This window comes from Phalacrocorax carbo, chromosome 9 (genome assembly GCF_963921805.1).
Source record: "Phalacrocorax carbo chromosome 9, bPhaCar2.1, whole genome shotgun sequence".
Lineage (NCBI taxonomy): Eukaryota > Metazoa > Chordata > Aves > Suliformes > Phalacrocoracidae > Phalacrocorax > Phalacrocorax carbo.
The window spans coordinates 751,186-771,148 of record NC_087521.1 but is presented as its reverse complement, the minus strand read 5'-3'; the positions used below and the strand labels follow the sequence as shown (position 1 = coordinate 771,148).

General features: G+C 38.8%; 1 protein-coding gene across 5 annotated transcripts in view; it reads right to left on the bottom strand.

Moving 5' to 3' along the window:
* DCAF5 (DDB1 and CUL4 associated factor 5) overlaps positions 1–19,963 on the bottom strand; it is a 78,691-nt gene that overhangs the window by 43,452 nt on the left and 15,276 nt on the right. For all 5 annotated transcript variants that reach the window (XM_064460033.1, XM_064460036.1, XM_064460037.1 and 2 more), the window contains exons 4-5: positions 17,609–17,748; positions 13,234–13,363 (exon numbers count right to left, since the gene is read on the bottom strand). In XM_064460033.1, coding sequence (XP_064316103.1) covers positions 13,234–13,363; positions 17,609–17,748 — 270 coding nt within the window. The remainder of the gene's footprint in view (positions 1–13,233; positions 13,364–17,608; positions 17,749–19,963) is intronic.

Here is a 19,963-nt window from a genome sequence, read left to right as displayed (position 1 = left end):
GTTCAAGAACATGTCATTCCTTCTGCTCTTTACTGTTAGGCTCAGGAACATGTAAATTGGTATAAAAAGGAATCTCCCATCATTAATAAACTTCCATGCATGGCAAGCTCTAAGGTGAACAAAAGCTTCATCTTTCCCTCCAAACCAGGAGGACAATAATTTATTAGGGTTTTTTTTAGCATGAGAGATTCTTACCTGATAACAGACTCAAAATCTGGAGCCTTAAGAATATCGAACATCACCAGATTTCGGTACCCAGAGCAGCCAGACCTTGTAACAGCAAAGGCTTGCGTGGTTTGGCCCTTATGATCTAATTGAATCACTCAATACTAACGTTGCTTCACCAGTGATCTCAGGCAGTTCTCCAGAAAGCATTGTTTTCCTTTATTTTGCCTTCATTCACACACACAAAAAAACCCCTACAGAATTTCAGTATTTCAAGGAGTATGACAAGAGCAGAGGCATAAAGTATACTAAATTCTCCCCCTCATCTCATCCTTTTAGGAGTTAAGGCTTACACTTCTGCCATTACAGCAATTAAACAGTAGCAAATGACAACATCAAACAAAAACCTCCCATTTGTTTGAATGTTTCACATCCTCCTCCAGCTCTATCCAAGCTTTGGTTGAGTGTTATTACCGACCGATTCCCAGATATTCTCACTGTCCTAGGCTTGCCCTCATACAGATCTGACGGTCAGCAAACACAAGAGTGTCCTATTCTCACTCTCTGCTTGAATGATCTAGGTGTTATTGTAGTTTTGCAGGAAAAGAAAAAAAAACAAAACACATTTAGCCAGATAAAAAAAGAAAAGAAAGTAGAGGAGAAAAAGTAAAGAGCAAGTGTCCAACAACCACAAGCAAGCTAGCTAAATCACCTCATCATTCTCCTCCTTTTCTAATCCCTAAATTCTATAGTCAGAGTCCATTATTCAGCCTGTTCAGAAATAATACCTTGTAGGATGGAGTACAGCCTGTGAGACAACACGCTGCCCAGCTGAATCCAGCAAGACACAAAGAGTAGGTTCCATCCAATAACTAGACAGAGAAGATGCAAATAGAGCCAGACAAGGCACAGGAAGATTACTTCTAGACCAAATGAAGGAACAGGAGCTGTTTCCACACAAGTCAGTATAACACAAAGAACACAGATACCAGAGAACGTTACCTCAGAAAGATAATCTAGGTATAAAAGTTGGTCATTCCTTCTGAGGAGTAAATCCATCCTCGCACCTTTAGTGCCTACACAAAAGCAGTCATGTATCACTACTGCAAGTCCTACAAAGCATTTTTTCTACACACGTTTGTGCTGTGATTCTTGCATTGCACTAGGAAAGCTGAGTAACACCAGCTGCAGATTTGTTCTCTCATCCAATAACTCAACCCCCTTTTCTCTAGTAAAGCTGCATGAATTTACCAAAGCTACAAAAGCTGAAATTAAAGAGAAGAGCAGCAACAGGAAAGTAAGCCTTTCTTTTCATTGAAAAGTGGCAAGATCCAACATCTTTCTGCAGAAGTAGCATCTGGTCTTGAATCAGTAAAACTTCTGCCTCTAATAGGTACAAGATGAATAAAAACAACATGTAAAGCTAACCAAATGCAACTGCCCACATAACCTTGGTCTCATCAAGTTGGTTCCACCAGTTTCCCCATGGACTGATGATGGACTAATTCTCTTGTCTTACTATAGGGTTGAACTAACATTTCAGATGTTCTCCCCATAAATGCACTAAGAGGATCTCTCCCTTGTATTCGGTCACCAGTAATTTTTTAAAAATTTACCTTTTTTTTTAAAAAAGTATCTCTTAATTCCCTTCCTCATTTTAATTTCCTCCTCCTTGAAATGAGGCATAAAGGTGATTAGGGAAAGGCTTATATGATCACAAACCCATTTCCTTAAGAAAGCAGGCCACAAAAGCCCACTAAATCAGAGCTTCTTTTGAACAACAGATTACTATTTTATACTTTTTAAATTTGTATTGCAAGGGCAATACTTTGCACTTTAAATTCTTGCTTTAGAAAGACCTGTGTGTTAGTGAATTTCAAAGCTAATGAAAAGATTAAGCATCATGAGGTTTTTGAAGTAGGCAGTATTCCTGTTCCTTGATACAGGAAAAACAGAGGGCAAGGGAGGTCAATCAACAGACCTGCCCAACACTGTGAAACAAAACCAGGTTTCCTGACTTCTTGTTTACTGCATGAAGCTACTTACATTCTTTGAAGTTATAAACCTGAATACCATCACCGCTTCTGGGAGCATGCTGGATCCCACAGAGCAAAAGGACAGCACCTAGCTTAAAGTACCTGGCCAGAACCAAACCCAGGCTAGTGTGGATAAGCTGGTAGGTGTGAAAAAGTTTAATCTTCAGATCAGAAAATCCCCATGCATATGATGGAGGGCTAAATATCTGCAATGGGTAGTGTGATTTTAACTATGAAGGTCTGAGAAAACTACTCAATCAAGACAGGAAAAGCTGCACTGAAGAAGAGTGACCATAGCACTATCTGAGAACAACAACGATTTAAAAGCTGAACTACTAACAATACACGTTTGTTATACAATTTGAACCTCAGTACTCCAAAACTCAGCTGTGTGTCTGATCAACAAATCTGGGGGTGCTAGAGAAAGTAAAAAATCTTTCATTCTGTCATTTAAAAAAAACAAACACAGAGATCTGCAGTTTGCACATCAGTGGACTAACCTGAATATACTCCACTACAGGAAAGACACCAGCCTAAACATAGAAAAAGCTAAACTAAACCCTCTATCCCAAGAAGGGCTGACAGGGTCAGGCATAAAGCACAACTGCAAATGACATAAGAAATGTGTACAACTAAAATGAAGCTAAGTGAGAGGACTCTTCCCATAGTACCTTCCTGGTTACTTCCACAATAATGACACGACATAAAGGTGGGAAAAAGGGACTACAGCACCTGCTTCACACACCTGAATACCAGGCAGTATTTGGCAGATTTGCACACTTACTTTAGTATTTCTGGACTACCTATTAGTTGGTGCTCACACCAGCAACAGAAAAGATCACTCCCTTTGGGGTAAAAAGTGTCTAGCAGTAAATTCACTGATTTACAACTTATTTTGCAACTTTAGCACAGCAGTTCCTTCTTTAAAAGGGAAAAGAAAAGAAAGAAAAAAGCATCAATCAGCTGAAAGTGGCACACCCAAAAAAAGGAGTCCATATGCAGGGAAGTGCTTTTCCCAGCAGAAATACCACTTAAGCCATCAGCATGACTACAGCTGTAGTGATTGTCACCGTCTCTTTGCCCAAAGTCAAAAAATTAAGTACTCCCTTTTTTCTTCAGTGGCCCCCTACTAAAAAGGCAGAGGAGACTACCTTAGATGTTTCTAACACTAAAGAAGTAATTTGATTTTGGCTAAACCTGTGGCAAACAGTTTGGAGATTTATTTATGGTTACAATGAGGAAAAAGCCAAAACACATCCCAAAAGTACCACTCCCCCAGAAGCCATTATGATTCAAAAGTTCCTTCAACACATTCCAAAGTTTTCCAGAAAAGAATAATTCAATCCCCATGAACTTGAGCAAAAAATCAGAATTTTTAAGAAATAATGGAAAACAAAGGGTGGATGGGGAGGAGGGAAGAAATCTAAGTTTCGGTTCTGTGTTATTTGGGGCAAATAGGCCTGGTCAGGACAGCTTCAAAAATTCTAGGTTGAGACAGGCACAGATCAGCTGTGAGCTGCCTCAGTAGCACAGAAGCAAAACAGATGGGAATGGTACATGTGTGGGATGAGTTGTATTTCCTGAACTGTGAGAGAAAACAAATTGTTATTTGAACTATTTGAGGTGGTGTGGTTGACCCATACTGCTGAGTGCCTAAATAGCACTTAAAATTTGTTATGTTGTAACCTAGCTAAATTATTTACTTTAAGCAGCATAAAGTTAGTAAAAATTCACAACAAATGGTTCAACTGGAAAAGCAAAGAAAGGAACTGATAAGCTTGACAAGCAAAAAGTGGTTGCCAAGATACACACATTTCTCCTGCACTCATTTATACAGTACTTTGCTCAGAGCAGGACTGACAAAGGTCTCCAAAGAGAAACATAAGGCACACTTCTATTGCACTGAAATAACTCAAACAAGTAGCTGCCGATTCAGTGATGTAGACAACTCATCCATTTGCAAGGGCTTTGGCAATCCCAAAGCACACGCATCAGAAGTAATTAGAATCACAAGCTTTTCTTTATATGCAGGGTCAAAATGCAAAACAGTCAAAGAGAAACCTTAAACCTCCACATACTCTTCCTGCCATCCCACTCCTGTAGCCATCACATAACATCTTATTAAAAACCTGTAAGGAAAAAACAATTACAACAAAAGATGCTACTTTGAGAAAATTCCCAATCTACCGGTTCTAGCCTCCAAAGAGCCCTGAATCTCACTAAAGTCACTGTCAGTAGCAAACCCTGTGGTTACCCACCAGATTAATATCCCCTGCAACACAAGCATCAACAATACTGGGTCCCACACTTGCACTTCCAGACGCTCAGTATTTCAGCCAACATACCAGACATCTTGGTAACACACAGATAAAACTAGGCAACAGCTACTTTTAGGGGTCAGCTCAGGAAGGTAAGCTAGAACGGATAAAACTCAGCATGTGCATGAGCATTTCCCAGAAAAATAACTGCTGTTCTGTTATGATCTTTAAGAATCAAATACCTTGAAAGCACGAGCCTGGAAGCTAAAACTGCCAACCCTAAATCTATAGACCTGGACTCAGTTACAATGCTGGTTTTACAACCTTAGAATATCTTCTGCACCACCATACAGGTTTTCTAAAGTCTCTACGCAACAGGCTATAAATATCACCTGCGGTACAGAGCTGCAAATACTCATCTCCCTTTCCTCCCTTTCCCTTGCACTCTAACCCATCAACAAAAAAAACCCAAAATACCCAACAAAATAAACCATGCCTCTATTCAGAGGTAAAACTTAGCCTTCTCTTGCAAAGATGGTCTATTTGACATGCCGCTAACTGAACTCTGAAGAGCTGTTCTCAAATTGCCTGTAGTTTTAGCAGTTACCACTTCTATTTCAAAACCAGCAAAGGGCTTATGAGCCTAGGCCTAGTTTTTTCCAACAATATGTCAGTATGCCAGTCTAACATAAACAGCCTGCAAGACTTCTACATCCTTAGATTATCATGAGTTCACAGAGATATTCCATACCCCTCCACAGAAGGAAGTAATATAGCACATACAGTGTTTTCCTCTTGCCATCAGAGATCATTACACTGATCCAGAAACAAGGAGGTAACACTCATCCTGTCTTTAAGAGACTGTGAGCTAAATGAAACAAGTGAAGCTATAAGGCAAAGCAATCAGGAGCCAAGAACTAGATTTTCAGAAGTACTGAGTACCTGTGAATTCCAATAGATTTTGATCAGAAATTATGCATTCAGTACATTGTTTTAAAACAAGTTGGATTGTGTTTTCTTGAAGGACAATGACTAAGCTGAACACCTAGTAATTCTTAACCCAGAAAAGGAACATAGACATTATTATATATGTTCAATAAATAGCACTTGGCAGAAAATGCTCTGTTCAAGACACAGACTTTAGAGAACACTGTCAGTTGGAGACCAGCAGCACAGTATGGCCACATCCTTCAAAGACCTCCACACATTGGCAAGATCAACATACCCCAACATTCATAAACAGGCTGAGAAGAGTCCTCCCTCAAGATCCCCTTGAATCTAGTTAGTCTATTAAAGGGAACAAATGTCCACATTTATATTTTGCTTACTACTTAATAAGCTAATCACTACATGATTCACTAGTATCTAACAACAGGTATTCCTCATCCACAGCTTGGAGTTTGCTTCCTCTAAATTCTCAGTGCAGGAGGCAAATTTTACATTAGTTTGAAGTCCATTATGAGAGCCTTCTTCACTGGTGTTTTTTGAGACACGAATACTCGTTTAACGTGAGCTAAAAAAATTTGCTTAAAGAGGCTCTGAACTGCAGTTACTCCTCAGCCAAGACAAAGAAAGAAATCAAAGTTGAATTAATGTTCCTATTTGGCTTTACAGGTAAAGCAATGATGGAAAACACCAAAATTGACATGCCTTTAACTTGAGTTTATTATGACTTGTATGATCATATTACCTTTTAAAATATGCCATAAGGTTTACAGTCAAGAAGGGACACCAGGTTTGCCCTAGTAGTCAATGATTTTAACTCATCATCACGCTTTTCAAGTACACAGACAGCACAGGCCTCCTGAGCTTTCAGAAGAACCTTAAGAAGGTCTACCACCTGTAAGGATTTCTACCCCACTCAGAACCTGAATCCAGTACTTGAGTTCTAGGGACAAAAGTGTTCCCAGAACTCAACACTCAAGACTGGCATCCTGGAACACTATGTTGTAACTGCAGGAACATGAAAAGAAACACTATCTGATTATAGCTTATTCCCATTAAACCAGCAGCCTTGGAAGGTAAATTATCCCCGGCTTTGGTTATGTTTCACCACTTCCACTTTGTAAAAAGCCAGCAGCAGTGCTTGTAAGGAACATGCTTATGAGACAAAAAAGGGAAGGTTAGTGTAGCAAAAGGAACTGAAGCAAGTAAGAGAGTAATGCCACAAACAGCTAAGCATATCTAATAGTTCACTGCTCCTCAAATGAGGAAAGTCTTGCTTCCTTCTTATCTCCTGTTCTCAACCTTACAGGCCTCCCTCTGTCTTCTCCATCACTGGGCCCTCCCTGAACCTAATTCAACTTGCTAGGCCATAAAAAAGCAGAAGACTAACCTGGAAAAGCTTTGTAACTTCTGAACATGATGAGTTGGCTCAAAAAACCAGGTCAACCACAAAATTCATGTAATGGACATAGCAGGAATGAGGGCCCAGGAGCTTTTAGATATGCCCTCCCAAGCTTACAAAAATGCCGAGATACGTATTTCTGATATTGACCCAAGACTCAGCATTTTAACCCTTGAACTGCACACACAAATGGACCCCACTGTGTATAACCACAGGCTCAACAGGCTCATCACAAGCAGAACACGTCTGTGAACAGCCATTTTATAGTTTAAAAGTATGTGATAGTCATTGATAGGACAGGCCAATAATATTTTTGATCTCAAAAACTTCCAGATTAGTTTATGTAAGGAGGCAGGGGGAATACAGGAAAAGAAAGAATTACAGAGATAATTACCATATTTTCTTAGGGGGGAAAAAGCAGCCTTTTTATTCCAGTAAGAAGGAGATGGGCATGGGGCTGCACGGAAAGAAGAAGGGAGAACGTGAGTACCTAAAAATAGCTAGAGTTACATAGTCGTTGCTTCAAATTTATATGTAACCTGACTCGCTGAGTAGCCCCCAGCAATTCTGTAACAATACATGTTTGCAATGCATGTTTTGTTGTAAAGTTTAAGATGCACAGACTTGCCTTTTTTGATTTTCTTAAAAAAGGCACAGCTTCCAGACCCCATCTAGTGGTGTGAGTACCTTACAACAGCCTCATTAATCAATACCACATTTAAGCTTTTCAGTGCACTGTTTTTAAAAAAGAAACAATACTGAAGTTAGCTTCAGCTTGATGTCCACCTGAAAGAATGGCAATACTCAAACGTTTTAAAAATAGAAAAATAAGATTTCCAGAATCAATAGTCAACTTATTAGTTATATTTTAAGTCCAGCATCATTACAACAGTGTTTCACATGCTATTTTTGTAGAGCCAGTCCACCACATTCAGATCTTAATAGTATACTGGGGGAGATGGAGGGAATCTCAATTGCTGCACTAGATCTGAGAAGAGGTATCAAGCTGTGAATGAACTCTGGGAAAAAGCAAAATGAATCCGCCTCTATCTTGACTCAGTCAGCACAACTAATCAAATTATGACTATTTGAAGTGAGCTAAACTTTTCACAATCCAGAGCTGTACAACAGTCTCTAAACGTCCCCATGCATGCCAAGAAATGCTGGCTTTTCAATTACCTTCTTCACTGTAGTAGCCAAGCATAAAGCACTCCCAGCTTCCCATCAGAAAGTTAACCAATTTCACATTAGATGAATAAAATCTACTCATAATCAGGACTTTTTTCTAACCCTTTCTTTTTAATTTATAGAGGTGTTCAGTGTTGCCTGACTAAAGAAGCAGATAAAACCACCTCTCCTGGCTGGAGGCATGTAACAGCAAGCTAGAAGATGAATTCTCCTATAATCCAATTGCAGAAGACGTGTATTTTAAATACTCCAGTGGAAAAATCCTTAAATTTTTTTTTTATAAATAAGTAGATGCAGCTCATTTGTTTCTGACAAGCATGGATTCTCTTAACCTGGTAGGATATCACTACTCCATTCAAGATTTTGAAAATTCAGAGCTTTTAGTTTAAAACTGCACACGTAGCCATATTCCACTGAACGCCACACAAGTTTAGAAGTTAACAGCAAATCACCCCTTTTCTGACAGTGCATCATCAAGCTGAAAAATTTTGAAGAAAAACTACACCTCACACTACAAGCCTCTGCTGACTGAAAACCAGAAATTCAGCATTAAGCCTGACCCCCTTCAAATGAATGAAGGCCAGCTGAATCCTGTGGGCTTGACAAACCTCACCTATATCTCACCTATACAGCGCTGTTGGCTGTAATACATGTTATGTGAAGCTATTGCTAGCTACAGTACTGCTATTGGCCACAAACAGCTAGTCTTTGTAATTCCAGGCTTTTCATTTTCTTTCTGGATTTTGCAGGGGAGCAGCAGCAGGATTCCCCAGAACAGTCTCTGGTTATGAAGCACACCGATCAGTGGCTGCATCATTTTAACTCTCCGTCCATCTGAGAGCTGACAGAGAACAGGACAGTAGTTGGGGTAAGTGAGTTTTAAATGAAGTGTTATACTAGCAGCAAATTAGTAACTACCTATAACCATTTCACCTTTCCCATATCAGAGGAGTGCTGCAGCCCTGCTTAACCCACTGGAAGTTATTATTTTGGTAATCCACTGCAAATATCTAAAAATATCTACATTTCTTCCCCTTCTTTATACCCATTCAACCCCTAATCATAACCCCACTACAACACATTGGGACAAAACAGCTGAAGTTTACCTGATCTACTCATTTCTGCTAGCACGGCAGGTGGAATGATAGGACTGAAAAATTCCCATGATGGCCACAGAATTATGAAGGATTACATCAATACTGAAGGCAAGGAGAAATTTCCCTTGACAGCTTACAGCATAAAATACAGTCCCTCACAAGTTAACTTAATGCACAATGGAAATAAAAAGGTAGGCTAGGGATGGAATAGACAGATCTAGCAATTTCATACTATAGTTATATATTGTGCTATTCAACAATCCCAGCAAGTCAATACTTCCACACTGTGTCCCCAAAAAACCTCTAATTGCTCATCCTTCCTACACCTCAGGCAGTGTTACATTTTTTTGGATACTGATAACAGTGTAAGAGAGCGCTACAAACCTATAGCAAAGCAAGGATTTCCACCATTAGCAGACTTTGACAATGAGAAAAGCAGCCGGTGCAGTAGCCCTTCTTTGCTGTGCTGGTGTTCTGGCATGCAAGTTACACAGGCAGCTTCCTGTTTACCCCTAGATTACAGAGAAGTTCAGGGCTCTTTAACCCATTCTGCCTATAAAATTCATCAGCCAAAATGCTTCTGGCACACATCTTACCTGAAACTACATTTTGTGTCCTTTATTATTAATAAGAATACAGAAAATATACACGAACTCCCTCACACACCAACTTCAGTTCTATGTAAAGTCTGTAACAAGTACTGACAGCATTATGTGGATTACTTCATCCTTAACAACAAAAAAGGTTTTTTTCCCCCTGATAATTAAGTTCACAGTGTATCTTCCCCAGAGAAGATGGTAACAAACTAAAATCCACAGACAAAAATCTAGATTCTGGCTTCCACCTCCTCACAGGACTGAGGATTGTATCTTAACTGATCTACACATTAATAAAATTTTTTCCTCTTAAGACAAATTGAATTGGCCCCAAATTAGTTAAAAATCAAGTTCCATGTTTCTAGATTAGCGAACTAGATCTGCAGAGACCAGCAGGAGTTTTGGTTAATGCTCTGTTACTTTAATGAAGACTAAAAATCCAGTTTAATTTATTTAAATATGAGGGACTCTGGCTTTGGCAGCCCACTAACAGGACACAACTCTTTGGAGTCCTCTTCCCTGAGAATTTTCTGGGAACAAACTGCAGTGGCAACTGAGTGCTTTAGGCTGTTTTCTTTCCTTCAGCCAAGCATACCCTCCTCACCATGTTTTGGGCACATCCCTGATCAAGCAAAGGAGGAAAGCTGATGGCTGTCCCTGAAAAATGGCAGCTGAAAGCAGACTTACCACCTGCATTCATTTAAGTTTCAGCTTGCTCAGCCCAAGTCTGAGGCTCTAAGTATCAGTCAACAGCATTTACTCTGTGAGGAGCAGTCTGTCTCTTACTGTTCACTTTCCTGTTCCTGAGTCCACTGGGAGGAGCGGGCTGCAGGCAGGAAGCATGTGCCTATTACACAGAATGCACCACGCCTAGTAGGTACAAAAGCTTTAAATTCAGTGCTTAAGGGAACAGCTGCATAGTATACATGGTGTATGTCCAACTGTACAATAAGGGTGTTACACACGTTCCCCTACACATGGAAAAAGTGGTATGACCTATCAGCCTTAGAATTCAGCACTGTATTTGCAAGGTATGTTTAACCATCACCATTTAGCTTTTCAATTAGAAATATTTACTTTGATCAGATTAGGACCCAAAAAGGGTAGCTTTTGTCCCTCAGATGGAAGCGTACAAGCTTCCACCATTTTAATTTATGCAAGGTCTCCAACACATCCCAGATGTTACATTATAAAGGCATCATTTCCCCTCCCCTTGTATCATTCAAAAAAAGGCTGTAGAATTCAGATTTGTCAATGGTTATTAAGTCTTTCACACTGGCGTTAAACCTGAGGAAATACAAACTATGTGCCAAGAAGCATTGCCAATTAAATTCTGTTACAGCTATTTTATATTTGGCATTAGAAAGAACAACGCCACAATACAGCTAAAAATGTGCATCCTTAAATGTGTGAGCACAGACTATCATCCCATACACACTCAGTAGCCTGCAACAAGCTCTCAGCAAACACTTTGCCTTCTGGTTAAGACTGAGGAAGAAGGCAGGATAGCATCTAGAGTGGAGATCATCTGAGTTTCCATGACCTGATAGCTGCTACCACCCCAAGCAAAATCTCATCAACACTTTTCTATATAAGCTGAGGAACTTTTGGAAATCAAGGTCTTAATGTTAAAATTTGTAAGAGGACATTTCCTTACTCAAGTAATCTGCTCATGCATTTATTGGGGTCAATGCTTGCACCCTTAGTGATACTTCCCCTCTCTTTTCCTGTTAGGCTTGTGCAACTTTTCCAGAGGCGATCCTATTTCACTTTGCTACCATGTGAAAGGCTTCATTTAAACTTTGCATCCATATAGAATTTCTACTGACATAAGCTATACCACTCTACCAACATCATTCGTTTTATATTCATGCTCTGAGAATAAATGTCTGAAGAGAGAAATGTTTTAGTGTAATTCCATTTCAGAAACAAGACCAACTCAATCTGCAGAAGTTCTTAAATCACAAAATTGAGGTAGAAGCTGAAAAACAAAGAATCCTGCAAAAAACCAGTGTAAGGCCAGCTGACTTGGCAAGAGGAAGCCAACCTTGTCCATATTAGCCCACAAGGAAGAAACAGGCATGAACTGAAATGAAAATGACAAATTTTATGGCAAAAATATCAAGAAACATGTTTTGTAAGAGCAAAATAACCCTAACGTCTTGTGTTTCTCTCCCTCTATCCAGTAAACACTGAAGTTATTTTGATGTTAGAAAGTTACTAAGTTATTACTACTTACTATACATAAAGAGTTTAAGTTTGACAAGGATAAGAGAAGATAGCTTAAGGAACTTCCTAACTCCCTTTCAGTTAAATTTTAATTAAACAGAAATTTAATAGCAGACTGTACAACACCTGCCAAGAGGGGCTCTGGCTAACTTTACAAATGTGAGCAAGGTCTAGAGCCACCATCATCAGCATGTAAATTCTGATTCAAGCTTAAAAATAAATTCAAGCCACTAATATTTAAGAACAATAAACCTTCCTGAAACCAGAATTAGTTTGCTATTGTAATGGATGTCTAAACATTTTAGACTTTTTTTAAAGCCAGCTATAACTAACTTGAGAATTTTTTATTCTCTGTACAGTACAAACCCAAGAAGAATTTAGTGATATGCACTTCTGGATATTCCAAGGAATTCACCACTAAGTGGAGAGTCAAGTGTATGCTACAGAAAGTTTAAAATAGCTGAGGCTACTGTCCTGTAAAGCAAGTACCACCCATTCTCCCCTCTTCTCACATTTTTGAAATTACCTTTTCCACACTTACTCTTGTAACTGGAATCAGGTAAAATTTGGTGGGGGGGGGGGGAAGGGAGAAACATTTACTTGATGTGCAAATTTTTTTTCTGATTATTATGATAATAAAAGGAAATTACTTTCAAAATCTCAAAGATTGAAAAAGACTTCAACAGAAGCTTAATCTCTCACGCATGCAGAACTCTGGTATGACACTTCTTACGTCCACTTCAGAACCCAGTCTAGCCACACTTAATACTGCAAACTTCTTTTTTTCATTTGTTTAAAATTCTGTACAAATCTAGAAGTACGTTATGTAGCCAAAGTGATTATCCAGGTGTCTAGGAAGTCACATAAAACCCATAAGCATTGAGTAAAAAGCTGCCTTGCCCACAATCTCTAGTCAGCCACTGAAAACTGAGCTGGGTAGAAAAAACAAACTGTAAACCAAGCATTGCTCACCATGGCTTTTTCCAGTATTAGCAGGCCAGTGCCAAATATAATGATGTGACTTTGACACAATAATCCAAGTTAGTCTGCAGTGGTGAGGCCAGGCAGGCTTCCAAAATCACTTACCTTAACACTGGAGATCTAGCCCCATTTTAAATCAAACGAGATCACATGTATGAAGGAGAATGTTAATCATGCAAAATTATTTAATTCAACATTACTAACATTCCTATTACCTTTGTTCTGCCTCTTTTCTTACCATCCTAAGTTCTGAATTTAAAATGAGAGAGTGGCATGTCATCACCTCTCAAAAGGAAAGAAAGAGCACAGTGTAAGACAAGGCTAGCCAGATCTTACCTCTGAGGTTTACGAATATCCCAGAGTCCCACACCTTCCTTAGAGTTGGCAGTAGCCAGTAATCTGGGTTCTACTGGATTGAACATCACACTGTGAAAGGCTGATGGGTAGTGTGCCAAGCAGAAGGGGTCTGTTGAAAAAGTTGACATTTCAGACATAAGAACAAACAACGCATAAAACTGTTCAATGCAATAAGTTCGGCAGCTTACTACGGAACCAGTATAACAATATCTGAAGACATGGAGGCATGTTCAAACCATTTCTCAAGCTGACACATTCAAAGCAATATAAAAACTGAGGTTTTAAAATCCACCCACGTATGTGTTACCTTTGTCAAAACATGGAAAAGGACACAGACTGGATTTAAAGACACCATTTTGCTTATGGAAGGTCGAGTTTAAAGCTAGCCGCTTAAAGATCAAGTATTTGAATCTTCATGTTCATGACCAAATGGTCATCCTACAAGAACTACACATAGGGGCGCTTCTAAAAGTTGCCTAGCAATATACTCCTGGAGGATTCCACAGCCATTGATGATCACGCAAACTGTAAACATAGCAGCAATTGCTTATACAGCAGAATAATATTACAAAGAGTTAAATAAGTTTGTATGGAAGTCAGCTCAAAGCAAGCTGCCAACCCTGCAGAAAAGAGTCCTGCCACCTCTTAAGTGCTGTACAAGCAGCTGTACAAGTAGACAAGAAGGGTGTTTCTCCTGCATAAAAATGTTAACAGTTGGCTTTTTCTGTTCAGAGTTAAAAAGGTGCTCATCCAGACTCTCCCTCTCACCTTGATTAGTGTTACAAGACTGTTTGGGCTGCTACTCTGCCCTATTCATTCTGTCAAAATGCTGCTGCCATGAAGAGTGGGAAAAAGCCTTGACTCTGTCATCCCTCCCTGTATCTTTCTGCTAGCTTCATGGCTTTAGGCACAGCCTAATTCTCTTTGCTGTGTGTATCTTTTGTGGCATGCAGCCACCCTTCCACTCAACTTAAACAAGAATCAATGCCTATTTTGAGCCAGGGATTATGCCAGACTTTTTAATTCACTGTTTGCTTTGATGTAACCACTGTGTTGCTTGGGAGACTCTTACTGCCCTAATTTGAGCCACTGTGTGCAGGCACATTTAGCCCCACAAGCACCTCCAAAGGTACTTAATTTCTTTCCTCGCATCCCTCAAAGACATATTTACATGGTTAAACAGATAACCCTCCCGAATTCCCAGTACCTTCTGAAACTACTGCCCATCAAACAATCGAGACAATTCTTCTACTTGGCCTGCCACATGTGTATCCTCCTTTTATTCTCCATTACAGCTTTTTGACACGGACTTTCCTTTTTAATATTCATTTAGCAGTGATCAAAACAAAGGTCTCTGATCATGGCTGAAGCTCCCTGGTGCTATTAATTGTCGTAGGAGGCAGAGGTAAAGGGAAGAACAGGAGCAAACTTTTGATCTGCCAGCCTGCCCCAAGGCTTTAGAGATTGCTATTGGTCTGCCGGGAGCTCCAAATAAGGTTTTAAACCAAAACTGACCTTCTACATTTGCATCATCAAATCAGATCCCTGCTGGGACATCAGAGACTTATTAAAATTGCAGCCCCCACTGAGGAGCAAAGGCCCGCATCAGCCGAGTGGAGAGACAATATCAGATTGCCAAGTAAAGGGGTTGTTTTTTTAAAAACAAACTTTTGTGTACATTTGTCTAGTAAAATCATTGTCACTAATTACGGGTGTTTTCCCTCACCCCTTAATTATAAATAGCCTTTTGTTCTAAAATATCAAGAGTTGCCTTTCAGCCTGTCAAATTAAAGAGATTACAGGAGCTAAACTAATAAGGCACTGAATCACTTTAATGAAAAGTAGGGGGATTACTTTTTTTATTGTTCTTTATGCTCATTCATAATTGTAGCTCTCATACAGAGTATGAAAGTGTTTCTCAAGGGAGAAGCTCAACACCATCTCTAACAAAAATGAAAAGTGAGTTTATAAAAAAATACTGCATATGAAAAACAGGGAGAAACAGACAGGGAGTGAAACCTCTTTTCCAGCCTCTTTTACTGCACTATTTTAAACTATGTGGTTATTTGCAAGATTTTAATGAGCTGGCCACTCAAGGTAACTAGCTATACATAACACTGGCAAGCATAGTGCCTATTCCCGTGACAATACCGTTGCAGAGAAGTGAATTACCCCAGTGACGAGCATTATATCGTAGTAAACATTGGCAGGGCTCACATAAATGCTGACTTAGGACTCCTATATAAGCATGGAAAAGCCCTTGGTTTAAAAAGAACCTAAGACACTACTCCATTTTCACTGGTACAGCCTTCTCATACAAAGTCTCAGCAACAGTAAAAGCAGTAGCAAGGTTTAACTACAACAAAGGGTAAACCTTATTTCATGCAGTTTCAGAAATGCAAAGCAGATGGGACATTAGCTTACAATACTGAGCAGCTTCATACAAGCATTTAAGCATCCAGTCCGACCAACAGTTGACATCCACTGTCAGCAACAGGTAGTTCTCCTAACAGACAGATCTTTATGGTGTGGCATTCAGGAGAAGGAAATAAAGCAGCATTTCACCATTTCTAATTTGGAAGCCATATTCAGTGTCTGGTCACATCACTTGCATATTATAAAAACAGAAAGATAGGGATGAAGTGACACCCAGATTTATCAAAGGTAAATTAGTCACATCAGACTAATTTGATCTCTTTATTTGATAAAGTAACTGACTTTTTATACAGGGGAAAAGTGCTAGATCTAATGAGAACTAAATTCACATGTGGTATTAGTATCAAGTTTAGCTACAGGCAGTTGGGATAGCAAAGAATGTTGCATGGGGTACAAAACTGGCTGAAGGAAAGACAACAGTTCACTGTACTAGTAAGGGACTTCTGAGCAAGAGGGAGGTTATTAATGAGTTCCACAAAGAGATAAAAGAGAAATATTTTAATTAAAGTCTGTGATACACATATACTGAGTGCATGCATTGTTTTTCAGAATGTTTTACGAAAATTACCAGATGGGAAAGAGATAAGGGGTATCACAATTGCACAAGAGAATCAGAATTCACAGTAAGAATCAGACTAATGAAAACTGAATGCAGTGCTAGTGTATTTAGTTTCTGTTTATACAAAGGCAATATGCCTGGGGTAGGGAGGGCATCAATAAGCAATCTACTTGGGAGTATTCTGGTGGTCTTATCAAGACAGACCTAATTCTGGTTACTCATGTTCAGAAAAGCCCTCATGATAGTAGTGGCTCTAAAATACTCCTGTGAAACTATAAAGTGTCTTATTTCAGTGTTCATTTCCTAGCCAAAAAGGGACAGAATTGCAGTCTAGAAAGTTACCAAATTCACTAGGTATGAAAAAAGCTAATTCATTTAAGCAGCAGCCTTGACCCAACAACAAATGTGTACAAATTGCCACAAAGCACATAAGCTGGATTTCAGTGCCATAAACAAGTTTCCTGTAAGACCAGTAGAAACTATGAGTTGAGGCAATTGCATTTAATCAGCTTACAAAAAAGGATGAAAGTTTATTTTAGAAGGCAGGGAACCAGATTCTGTACTCCCACAGATTGCTCCGCTTTAAATTCTCAGCTTTGTGTTCTATAGGATGGAGTAAACTCACAACTTCCTTTACCGATGTATTATTTAAGTATTCATATACTGAAATTCAATTACTGAAGTATTCCACTCCAAATTTATGTAACTACAGGTCTAAATTTAAATTCCTCAGCCTTAAAACTGCAGCTGTAAAAACAGAGATTGCAGTGTTTTGAGAAGATGCAGGTTTGTTACATAAGCCAACAGTATTCAGTTCTGTTTTAGAAAACAAGGATTGAAGTAATAATTCAACTTCCCTGTTATCACCTAAGGTGTCTAAGTCTCCATACCACCAGAAAACATTATGCATAAGAACAATTTTCAGTGACAAAGGAAAGCATATAAATAACTTTGGGAAATTACTCAAATCAAAACAGCTTTCTAAACATCCAAAAAATTTTTTATCCTAGGCTATAGACAAAAACCAAAACAAAAAGAATCCACATTCTTAACTGATTTCAAGTTTAGCAAGATGCTTTTACTGAAGAAACATGTTCTCCACTGCTTCTTTACTCAAGTTAATACCTGTTCATACCAAGTTCTATGCTAGCCTGCACTATATGCTAGTACTTTATGAAGTCATTTAAGACAGTAACACTGAACTGTAAAGACCAGGCTTGCCTATTAGCAGCCACAAGAATTATGCCTTACTTTCACCCTTCTCCAATGCTTCCTGCCTCGACTGTCCCAGATAAACATAACTTTTCCCTTCCCTAAATTCTTTCTAAATCAATCATCTTTTCCATCTAGAGATCTCACCTCCATGGGAAGACTCTCGGATGTCCCAGATAAGAACCCGGCCATCATCTGATGAACTGGCAAAGATGTTGTCATTTACTGGGCTCACTGAAAGGCCGTACACTGCATCTTCGTGGGCGAACACATCCAAAGTCTCAGTGCTGGAGAAAAGACACACAGTATTATCATTCTTCCTTCTTCTGCTGTTGTTTTAAGAAGCAAAATTATTTACAGTTTAATCTACCTAGTAATACTTAGTGACAAGGTTTATGTAACTTATAAGAAGTTTAATTAGAGTAAAAAACAAAGAGCCCATGTAAAGTGACCAAGATATCATGCTATGAAGAAAAAAACCCTCGAACCAAACCCCACACATTAAAAGCTTCATAAACTGCAAGATGCTATGGAAATCATCTTGCATTAGATTAAGGCTGGGAGGAGGTAATGGGAAAGGGAAAGAGGTCTTGGGATCTGTGAACTAAATTTACACTATTTAACATAAAAAGGAAAATAAGACAGAGTTCATTCTTTAATACAGGCTTCTATATCCTCCAAAACTTTGGTGGAAGCTCAAAGGAGCAACTCTTTAGCTGTTTTTTTAAACAAGTTTTCTTGGTTCTCCAGGATAGACCAGACCTTTATTTTTTCCATATAGAAAAAGCAGCAAAAGAGAACAAAATAAAAATAAGTCCCCACAAAGGACCTGGATTTCATCCATTCCCCGGCTAACAAAAAAAAAAGCCCATTGTCCATTCTTTTCCCAACTTCTTAGATAATTTAAAAAGGAGGAAATTGTGGCATGGAGAGGCTAAAAGCTAAAATACCAAGACAGAATATTCTGGGGTTGTTTCATTTCTTTGGCAAACCCCCTCTACTTCTTCAGAGAATATACTTTGTGTACAATCTCCACACCTCACGGAAACTCCACCAAAGAGATCCTACATAAAATCAGTGTTTTGCTCACAGGGTAATCGATGCTCTTAGTGAAAAATCTACTAATTCTGTCTCATGGATCATTAATGGAAAGGACAAAAAAAGCAGGAACAGAAAAAGCCATTTAAAAGCATGAAAAAGCAGTTGATAGACCAAGTGTTGTCATTCAACAAGACAGAGTACTCTTTCTATAAAAATCAGAATTCAGTGTGCCAGACTAGTAAGGTTTCTTTCAGAAGATCACACAAATAGCTTTAGAGGAATGAATTCTGTGTGCATTACAACTGGACTTAGTGTTCCTAAAAAAACCCGATAACAAAAGCAAATTAAAAATATATACATATCAAAAAGACTTGTTAAAACATCTAAGCAAGACATAGCAGGAAAAAGTGTGTTCTGTAGAAAATTGCTAAGGACAAAGATCTTGTAGAAGATTGAAAAGTCAGAACACAAAGACCAGCATCTAAAATTTTTATATTTCCCCACTGAATTACAAAAACAACAAAACCAGAACACCAAACAAAAAAAACCTCCCACCCAAACCAAACAAAAACACCCACAAAAACCATGCACCCCCAAAACACCCCTAAACTCCCAAAAAGTCAAGCCACAACAAGACCACCCACCAAACATAATATTTCTGAGAAAGCATTAGAAGAGTAGGATGAAGTTACTTTTGCCCAGCTCTCATGTAGGATTTATACAAGAAGTAGATAAAAGGTATGATGAAAGGCAGATGTACACTAATCAGTTCAATGCAAAAGGATTTGGACAAGCATAGCATGAAATATGTCCACATCATGGATTCAGGCAACTCAAAGATTTAAGGTTTTATATTTTTCTGTTCTTACATAGGTCTCTTCCTGCTTTTTCTTTATACTTGATTTTCTTGAGCTCAAGTTATTTAAACAGTCATTGCTTAAATCTGTATAAGTTATCAGTACAGACCAAAATTTTAACTTTGGTTTTTTTTCTACTTCAAAAGCAGTAAGCTCAAAAGACATTTCTAGAGAGCTCCATACCACTACTGTATTTAGTATATTTTGACTAAGAGCTTAACCTTGATGTAGCACAACAAAGCCTTATTTCCAACTGCTTTGCAGTTTTGGTAAAAAGTAAGTATCAAAATAAATATGCTTCACATTATTGTGGAGAATCAGGCAGCTGCAGCTAAAGTTTTAAAAGGTAGTTAGGTAGGCCAAGCACTAGCTATCTTAAATACAAGTCAGGTGAGTGTTTTGAGGAGCAAAACAAAAAGCCCATATGTGCCACAATACTTGTATATGTGCCAGAATAATATGGCTCTGAAGCTACTCAGAACCTACTATATTGCCTGCAGGAGAGCATGTGTGTTTAATAACCAACCATTCTCTTTCCCAAGGTCAAAACGATGCAGAACCCAAGTGGTGAAAAAAATGGGGTGGTGGGCAATACTTCACTCCA